Source organism: Oryzias latipes, chromosome 23, assembly GCF_002234675.1.
Source record: "Oryzias latipes chromosome 23, ASM223467v1".
NCBI lineage: Eukaryota > Metazoa > Chordata > Actinopteri > Beloniformes > Adrianichthyidae > Oryzias > Oryzias latipes.
This window is the reverse complement of record NC_019881.2, coordinates 6,520,145-6,530,279: the sequence shown is the minus strand read 5'-3', so window position 1 is coordinate 6,530,279 and position 10,135 is coordinate 6,520,145. Positions and strand designations below refer to the sequence as shown.

Genomic DNA, 10,135 nt, shown 5'->3' with positions numbered 1-10,135 from the left:
GCGCAAAACTGATTTGATTCTTGTAGATGGTTCAGTAACTGCACGTTCTTACCTCAAGAGCCATCACAGAACCATCATTATCCCCCAATTCCACCGACACACCCCCAACTTTCTGTTCATGGATGATAAAGCTCCATCACATTGTGCCAGAATCAACTTCAGGAAGTTGGAGTTCCTCATATGGTACGGCCAACAATAACCCCTGACCTGATCCCGTGGCGTAGAGCATGTCTGGGCCCAGCTGAAGCAGAGACTGGATGATCGAACCCCACCCTCTGTTACCTGTCTGAACTGCATGTGGTGGAAAAGTGGAACGCATTGCCTCAGACCAACATCATGAGGCGGATGAGGAGCATGACACACCGCTGTCAAGCTGTCATTGTTTTTCTGTTATTTGGGGCTATCTTTATTATTGTCTTGATTTTGGGGTAATAAAAATGATGTTCCTTCTTATTCCTTATTAGTAAAATTAAAGGGAACTTATTCCACCAAAAATCCAACCAATTAGGAAAAGCACTTATGTAAATAACAACATCCCTTACTTATTATGAGTAGCGAATTTAATAGATGAACAGATTAAAAAAAACTCTATCATTACAAGGCTTAACCCATGTTATTTGCACAAACCTGAGCTTTTAAAATAATTCTATAAATAATAGACGGGAAAATTTTCCATTTTAAAGCTAAAATTTGTTTACAGTGACTCACATGTAGTATTTAAAAAGCATCCTCAATAAGAAAAAAAAAAAAAGTTACTTTATTTTTTATTCGTCCAGCGGCGGATGTTTCGTACCGGAAGTACGTAAAACTACATCCGGGTACCAGAAACAAACGATGCAGCGGTGTTGGTGGAACTCCCTTCACCGAGGTATATATTTCTTTTAAGTTTTGAATCAACTTTAATTCTTAAAATCATGTCCCCAGTGAAGAATTTGTTGTTATTTGTTTATATTTCGTCATAAAGCATTAACACGATGGCGTTAGCATTAGCTTACTAACTTTAGCTTTCTGCTCGGCTATGTCGTGACATGTTAAAATATATCGTGCCGCATAGTCATTGTTGCTATGGGTTTCAAACAAATATAGGTATTTTTTATTCCTCTTGACTTCATGAATTTTCTATGTGTTTATTTCTGAGCATACCTGTGTTGATTTTGCCAGCCTGATCTGGAACCATGTTGACCCCGCCAAAGGAGGGGGCTCCCTCCATGATCGATAAAGCGCTGAGGTTGAGAAGAGAGGAGCAGGCGCGACAGGTCGTCTTGGCCTGGGCCGTTCTCAACGTGTCCTTAGCTGGAATGATTTACACTGAAATGTAAGTACTACTATAGTATTATTATGTATTATTTATAACCTGTTTCTATCATTGTGGCGTCTTTCGTGACAGGTGTGGGAAGCTGCTGAGCCGATACTACAACATCACCTACTGGCCCATCTGGTACATCGGTGAGGATTTACTCACTGCTGTGGGTTTTGCTTTTAATTCCATATCTGCTGTTTCTGAAAAGGTGCAACACAAGTGGCAAATGCCTTACTGCAAAAATAATCAGTTAGTCCGGTTTTTGTACTAAAACCAGTAATGTTGAGTAATGAAATATCATTTTAATATTTTAAAAGCACTAGATGAGGAATTTCCTGCAGTTAGTGGAGCCAACAGTGAAGCTACATCAGCCACAGGCCAGTTTAATATTGTCACGGCCTCCAGTTTCTCTTAACTTTTTGATGGTAAAGTTTATTTTCCTCTTCTGTGAAATATCTGCAGCTGCTTTAAACTTTATTTGTACACTAAATTTGGTGTAGAAACCACTGAAATGTGATATAGATTTTCCCAAACTCAATACTGTCAAGGTAGAAGCTACAAAAACAACTTCAGCCTCATTTGACCTTTAAGATGCAACCAATAAATACAAAAACGGGCACTAAAGCTGGTATTTTCTAAATATAATGATAAATGTAGTTAATAAGCTACTTTATTAGCAGCATACAATATTATGAACAACTGTCACAATAAATCTGCTGTCAATTAGTAAGAAACCTGTTAAATGGGGTTTATTCATTTTAATCAAATAAAGGTGGAATTTCTATTGACGAAATTTTGAATTTGTACATGAAAATTATTCGAAAGCTATTTTTTATGTCAAATAAAGCAAGAGGCTGCACTGAAGGAAATTTATCCTTAACTTGAATCAATCGGTTTCCAATTTTTCCAAAGTGAAGTTGGATTTGATTCATAAGTTTTCTGATCTATTTAAAATATTTAATATATAGTTGCACAAGTGTTCAAAATGTTTCACTTAGTTAAACCCCAAACTTATCTTTCATTATTTTCTCCGTGTTTGCCTTTTTCCATCCTCTGTTTCAGAACTGGTCCTAGCCTCTCTCTTTAGTCTCAACGCCCTTTTTGACTTCTGGAAATATTTTAAGTACACGATGGCCCCATCCACCATCGCCGTGACCCCGGAGCAGCATCGCCTTTTGGGACTGAGAAACACAAGTGAGCCCAACCATGTTTCTGTTTATTTGAAGGACTATGATTATTAGTCATTTATCCCCGAATTCTTTCTCGTTGCAGTTGTCCGAGCTTCTCCGCCCCAAATGCCAGAAAAGAAGGAAACCCCCGTTCCAGCCCAATCGTCCCCCCTGCAGGGCCAGAGTGTCCTGAGCTTCAGTCCCTCTCGGACTCCTTCAAGCAGCCCCAAATTCTCCCCCAGCTGTGTAACGGGATACAGCCCGTCTCTCAGTGGCCCTTCCACACCCAGCAGTGCAGGAAATCCTTTTTCTTCCCCGGGAGCTTTTGGGAAGGTTAGTCTAAAACTAGAATGAAGTCAAATGGAAACGGCGAGCAGCGTTGTATGGTCTGCAGGTGCTAATCGGGTCTGCCGTCGCTGACCCCTCCTGACCTGCCCTCACTGGCTGAACAGCTGCTAAACGCCCCTCTGCCCCTCCCACCGGCGGTCTGAGCTTCGCGTGACAAATTCATAAAAAAAAAAAAAAAAAAAACTTTCCTTTCCTGTTGGTTTTATTTCCATAGCAACCATTTTATTTTTTGGTCTTCTGGGACCAGCTCCACCACATCTAAGCGATGATGCAGGTTCCCATCCAGAGCTGCAGTGGCTGAACAGCAGCCGACCCAGAGGGAGAGGTCCCAACTGAGGAAGCACCGGGAATAAAAATGAGAATGAAAAAGTAAACGTTATGATAAAAGCAATAAACAATAAAACATTGAAATAAGGTAAATTAAAATAACGGGTTTAAAATCTAGTTTAAGTTCATAAAACAAGATAAAATGGATAAATAAATAAATGCATATAAATGAATAACTAAATAAAAGTAGTAAAAAATCCGCTAAAAGCCAGGTTAAAAGGATGGGTCTTGACTTTAATAAGCTCGCACCCCCATTCAAAATCTACAAACTTTAAAACCCAAATTTGTCCCGTCGTTCACTATGCCCAAAATTCATTTCTACCGTGTACTGGGTTTGGTACATTTTGGTGAGTTTTTTAGCATGTGGCAGCGGCAAAAGAAGAATTGTGAGTGAAGAAAACATGAAATGTATATGACTTTGGCTTCCATCTTGTCCTTGAAGGTGCTGAGCTACAGCGCGTCTTCGGGCTCTTCTCCTTTCCCGAAAACTGTCGGGTCGGCAGAAGGTTCCAGCCTGAGGGCTCGGTATCGCACGTCTCCTTCGGTGTTTAACTCCCCTGGAAGCAAAGAGGATTACATGGAGGATCTGAAAAGCCTGGAGAGGTTTCTGCACACAGAGGAGGAGAAGAGCCACCGCAGCCAGCTGGGTAAGAACCGTGAAGGATTCCTCCTGCTCAAACGTCTTTTTATTTCTTCTTGACATCTATTTTATCGTCCAGGGAGTCCAGAGTCTGTGTCTCCGAATCACAGCCCAACTTTCTGGAACTACAACCGTTCGGTGGGGGATTATGCGCAGAGTTTGAGGAAATTCCTCTACCAGCCGGCGTGCCGCTCCCAAGCGCCATCGGCCCACAAAGACGACACGGACCTGGGATCCAAACAGGCTGCAGAGGAGGTCTGTTTTTTGGCAGTGCTCAAAAAAATTTATAAAAAGCTGAAGATGTCCTCTCGAGCTCCGTACACACCAGGCATGCGACGTGTGTTCAAAAAAGCCCATTCTTAAACATGCCTTTACCCCAAGTGTTCACACCGGATACAACACAAAAGCAATTCTTTTTCTTTTTTTTACTGTTTAGTAACTCATGGGTTTGGTGTGAAATGTCCAAGCGGTGCAAATCTCCCAAATCTTTCTCCAGGCTTTTTCTTACACAGCTCTATTCTGAGATATGAAAGTCTTGTCATAGAATTCCAGCCGGCCAAAAACCGCAGTTATTAATTTCTCCTCCATGATCAATGCTCAAACGGCTGTTACTTCAATGAATTAAAAGGGACGCCAGCCATACGTCACTGCCAGATCAGAGTCCCTGATTGCTCAAAGTTCAACTGGTTTAACCGGCAACATGCGCTCAAGGTCACGCATTTTCTGCAAAGACAGTCCTAAAAACTCGCGTAGCTCCGTGTGAACACGAGAGTTTTGAACGCAGAAGCCAGAAACACTGGAGCGTCTGTTTCCGAGGGGCGTGTGAAACGGAGCTTCAGAGAAATCGTGGGAAACGTTACAGAAGTCGGTTTCCACAGAGTAAATGTCTCCTTTTTTCCTGCAGGTGTGGGCCAGAATCACCACAAGTCGTGCAGTAATGGACCGGATCGACAGCTGGACAGCCAAACTCCGAAACGTGAGCTGTCATATTGTGTCTGATTGCATTTATTTATTAAAGGTACAACGCAAACAAAAAACAGCGTGGAGTGCTCTACAATAGAGAAACACTGTACACACGCAGGATTGTATGTGGCCTTTGCTCATTTTCATCCTCTGTCCCGTGCCGACCATGGCAGCCACCAAGAGACTGTAGATAAAATAAAATAAATAAAAAAGGACATTATTGACATGAAATTGCACAAAATAAAACCAACATAACATAGATTAAGTTTAAAAAGGTTTAAAATACATAGTTCCCCATGGTATACACCAATAAAATCACCAAAATCAGAACAAACCACGAACAACTATGACCACTTTGTTCCCCCCGTGTTTTAATTTGACTTTTGTTTAGGAAACAGTTTTACGGCATTTTTCCTAGAGTTAGTTGTGAGTGCAAGTTTGGCTTTCCAGCAGCCAGTCGTAGCTTTAAAGCTTACAGAGCTTTAAAGGTTAAGAAAACTAACCAGAATAAGAAAATTGATTCTTTCTTTTTTTTTTTTTTTAATCTTTAGTGGATCAGTGACACCATCTTGGACCCTCTAGTGAAGGAAATGGACTCTGTCAACAGTCAGCTGAGGAGGATGGGCTGTCCAGAGCTGCAGATCGGAGGTAAGACAACATGACGGGATCCTGACAGGATTTAAACGAAGGAAATAATCTTTAAAGTCGCTCATTGTTTTATTTTAAAAAGTATTTCAGAACCTGATGGTTCTGGTATCTAGATTGGGGTCAAACAAGGATAAAAACCAGATTGTACATTTGGAAAAAAAACACACAAAAAACATTGGAAACTTGAAAGTTCCCATGGTAAAAGAAAGAAATATTGAAAATATTTAAAGAAATCTGAATTATAAATTTGAAACAATATATTTTCAACTCATTGAAAATGTGGAAAACATAAACTGTTAGTTTGAAACTCAAATAAAAAAAAAAAAAAACAACCTAAAACTGTTACCAAAAAGTGAATTTGTTACAGCTGCTGTTTTCAGTCTTTAATTTACAGCTTCAAATAAACGTTTGGTTTTTTGGAGTTGGGGCGGGGCTTTGAGCCCATCGGCTGCTGGGACACGATTGACATCGAGCGACGGAGGTTAGGGTGACATCATTCCCGCTGCACAGCAACACCGCCTGTGTCATCCCTCCTCGTACAGTAGCGTACAGTAGGCCTGCACAATAAATCGAAAATGTGTCATCATCAACTTGTGCGTCTGTGTTGTGCGATAGCAGAAACAGCAATAGATGATTAGCCTAAATGTTGACACGCAACCTAAAACGATCTCAAGGCAGCTTAAAGTGTTTAAGGCATCAAATAACATGTTTGACCAATCGAATTGACCTCTTCACGTCTTTGAACTATCAAATGATGTTCGATTCCTGCCTGTTACATAGACGCAGGTTATTGCAGTATAATTTCAGTTATGTTGACTTTTATTTAAATAAAACTGTTGCAGGGAAATAGAAATGATTTATTAGTTGTTGTTTTTTTTGTGTTCTGCTACTTGTCCATGTATAGCGAGTCGTCATCAAGGCTATTTTGATCACTAATACCTCACACGGCGAGAGTTCCTCATAACACGCTGTCCTGGTGAACAGTAGGGATGATGCTTTACCAAAGTTTGGCACGTGCACGAAAATGACGGCATATTGATGAGCTCAAAGCCCCGCCCCCACGTCAAATTAGGGTCAGCCCCAAAACGAAAAGTCTGAATTAAAACTGTAATTTGAGGAGTAAAAACAAAGAGGGAGAAACCGAAAAAAAACAAAAGTCGAAAATACAGCAGCCGTTACAAATCAACATATTTTTTATTTGGTAACAGATTTAGGTTTGCATATTTAACCCCTCTAATTAAAATTTCAAATTAACTTTAAAAACTTAAACTTAAAAAAAAATTGACTTTTTTAAAGATAGAATTGTAAATTTGAAAAAAATATATTCTGATATTGAAACCAATCTGGTTTTCCATTCACTTTAAACTGATCCTGCTTCGACCGCATGCTATAAGTTGTAAGTTGTGTTTCCTCTTTGCTCCACTAGAGGCCAGTATAAGCAGCCTGAAACAGGCAGCGGTGATGAAGGCCTCCTCCATCCCGACTCTGACCTCCATCGTCCAGTACTTGGACATAACCCCCAACCAAGAATACCTAGTGGACCGGATAAAAGGTGGGTTCAACTTGACATCGTTTGAGTTCCTGAGAATGATTGTTAAAAAATTTGATAATCGAATTTGCGATTTTAAAAAATCCTCTTGTCAATATATTCTGGGGGTTTTTTTCTGTCAGAGTTGGCTCACAGTGGATGTATGAGCTCCTTTCGATGGAATGGAGGCGGTGACCTGAAGAACAGGAAGTGGGATACCGACCTTCCCACCGACTGCGCTGTGAGTCCACAGTTCAGCCAAAGAGCAGAGGAACAAAGGACAAGGCTAATTCCAGCATTAGTGGTTGGAAAACAAGAAATTTAGGGCAGACTGCAGCCAGGATTGAGAGGGGATTTTTATGTATTTGTTGAAAAGGGTTGCATGGTGGTGTACTGGTTAGCACTCCTGCCTCGGTTTGAATTCCGGCTGGGTAATTTCTATGTGGTGTTTGCACGTTCTCCTCAAGCATATGTGGGTTTTCTCCGGTTTCCTCCCACAGTCCTAAATCAAGCTTCATAGGTTCTGTGTGTCTCTAAATTATCCCTTAGTGTGACCCTGTGACGAACGGTCGACCTGTCCAGCGTGTTTCCCGCCTTGGCCCAAATATCAGCGGGGATAGGCTCCAGCAACCCTGTAAAGTGGGTTTGGAGCATGAATGGGGATTGAGGGGAAAAAGGGTGAAATTAATGCAGAGGACCTCAGGGGTCAGAACAGGGCTGTGCAGCATGAATGTTATGGATTCATCAAAGATGCTTTACCCTTTTGATGGCTGAATTTATTTCCAGCTATGGTTTGATGCATATTTGCATCAAAATGATTTGCATCCAGGGGTTAAAATGAAATCCAGATTTTAAAATTAATTGAAAGAAATCCTCTTTTTTTTTCTTTTCTCCAAGTCCTAGTGGCTTAAAAATATTGAAAGTAGCTTTAAACGACTAATAATGTATTCTATTACACTGGAAAGCGTAAAAGAATTCTGCTTTTGTCCGTCAGGTTTGTTGTTTTTGTCGTGTTGTCATAGTCTGTTTGTGTCAGTCACAGTTGCAACCAAAAACAAGACGGGAAAAAAAAGCATTTAAGGGAATTAACAACATATTTGTTTTGTATTTTTAGGTCTTGATGCATGTCTTCTGCACTTACTTGGACTCGAGATTGCCCCCACATCCCAAGTACCCTGACGGGAAAACGTTTACTTCGCAGCACTTCCGCCACACTCCGGACAAGCCTGGTGAGCCTCACTGTGCAAAGAATTGCGCTTTTTTTTGTTCCATGTCAACCATTACTTTTTTTAAAACATAAAAAAAACATGTATCTATCAGAAAGGTTCTATTCGAAGGGCTTAATTTTGTATTGATCTTTCATAGCAAGCACTCGCTTCGCATTCCGTATGATCATGTGATTTACCTCATTACATCACTCGTGGTTTGCCAACCATTTGCAACTAATTCTGTTGTGCCAACGAAACTTTTTAACATAATTGGTTCATATTGCTTCAGTGGTTTGGGAAGCTTTGGTTTCTCCATCCCTATTATTTATGTGGGCAAACTGCCGTCATAACCGGACAAATTTGGTTTATATTTGGAAATCTGTCAAATAAATTGATGTGGAGTCTGAACTTTCTGCATCGGAGTTGTATTAGGAGAGGAAATGTGCTCTTTTCTTGCAGACGTCACCAAGGAGAACGTCTTCTGCATCCACCAAAGCAGCACCTCTCCTCCACACTACCAGCTCATATACCAGGGACACATTTACAGTCTTCCAAAGGTGACTAAAAACCACCTTTGACTTCCCCCTTTAATAACTTGCAGCACTTCTTTTAATAACTTTTTTGCAGTTTTGTCTTGTTAATCTACAACTGCACTATATAATGTCTGATTTAGGGCAGGAACAACCTGTTTCACACAGTCCTCATGTTCCTCTACGTCATTAAGACCAAAGAATCGGGAATGTTGGGGTAAGTTCTTGGTAATTCCTTTAAAAAGATCTGAAATCGAGAATTTATTTTCTAATGTTGTCGTATTATCTGTAGGAGGGTAAATCTGGGCCTTTCTGGTGTGAATATCCTGTGGATATTTGAAGAGTGATGTAAGATCAGCCTACAGCTGTTTGGTTCCTCAAAGCCAGAGTCAGTGACTTTCTGAGGCACATTGGGAAAAAATCATATTTGGAAAGTACAAACTGCATGTTTTTAAGGATGCACAGATCTGTCGACGACCCAAAAGCCTCATTGATATTTTATTATTTTATATGGCAAAGTTCTTCGGATACAACCCTTTATTTTATACTCATTGGAATGTACCAGCATAGCAGCCTTTTAAAGTAAGATGTGTCTGATCAGCTGTTAAGGGCTCAGATCCATCAGCTTGAATGTAGATACAAAATACAGGTGTTTTGTTTTGTTTTACGTTAGACCGCAGCCACTTCCTGCTTTTTTGTAAGAATAAATGCCTACAACAATAAAAGCCTTGATCTTTGCTTGAATTAACCTGGATGAAAATGGATTGGATTGATTTATAAAAGATTTTTCTTCATTATTAAAATTGTTACAGTACTTAAAGTAATTGTGTACAAGTGAAGATAGAAAGTTTTTCTGTGTTTTGAGGTATTTTTTAAAATCCTCATCTTTTTTATATAAATAAGGAAGCCTTGATTTAATTTTTGCCCGTTGCTGGTTACAACTGAAACCTGTAAAGTTATAGATAACCTTGGTGTTTGAATTTTTTGGAAAGATGTGGAAATAAAATCTTTGTGTGAACATTTCGTCTCTGTTCTATTCAGTAAGTTGGATTACCAAACCCATCCGCTAGGTGTCACTGCAGCTCTGCTCAATGGTTTGACCTTACTCCTGTACCCTTTCATGATCAACCACCATTGAAGCAATAATGTTATATATAATGATGTATGTCTGCATGTTCTATTTGTTCTGGATTCTTAATTTATTTTGTATATTATTTAAAAAGCAACATGATGATATGCTTTTTAAATTAATTTTTAGCAATTCAGATAAGCAAGGATTAATTTAAATTTCCTTTTATTGGATAACAATATTAAGGAGTATTTTGAATTCATTACGACTGACCACAATCAAGATGAATTAAGTCCTATAAAATTAAATGTAAATAAAGAAATTTAGCATATCCCACACAATTTATTAAGGGTTCAGTTTAAAGGGGTTATTTATTGACAATATTTTATTTTTTCTCACGGGGAA

General features: G+C 39.6%; 1 protein-coding gene across 1 annotated transcript; it reads left to right on the top strand.

Annotated features, from left to right (window-relative positions):
* The first annotated feature begins 801 nt into the window (after positions 1 to 801).
* tmem209 (transmembrane protein 209) lies at positions 802 to 9,681 on the top strand. Its single transcript, XM_004082899.4, has 15 exons — positions 802 to 868; positions 1,162 to 1,315; positions 1,388 to 1,446; positions 2,363 to 2,494; positions 2,573 to 2,802; positions 3,587 to 3,791; positions 3,864 to 4,039; positions 4,689 to 4,760; positions 5,299 to 5,395; positions 6,822 to 6,947; positions 7,067 to 7,164; positions 8,038 to 8,152; positions 8,591 to 8,688; positions 8,805 to 8,878; positions 8,954 to 9,681. The coding sequence occupies exons 2-15, from the start codon at positions 1,176 to 1,178 to the stop codon at positions 9,006 to 9,008; spliced, it is 1,677 nt and encodes a 558-aa protein (XP_004082947.1). The 5' UTR covers positions 802 to 868; positions 1,162 to 1,175; the 3' UTR covers positions 9,009 to 9,681.
* The last annotated feature ends 454 nt before the right edge of the window (positions 9,682 to 10,135 follow it).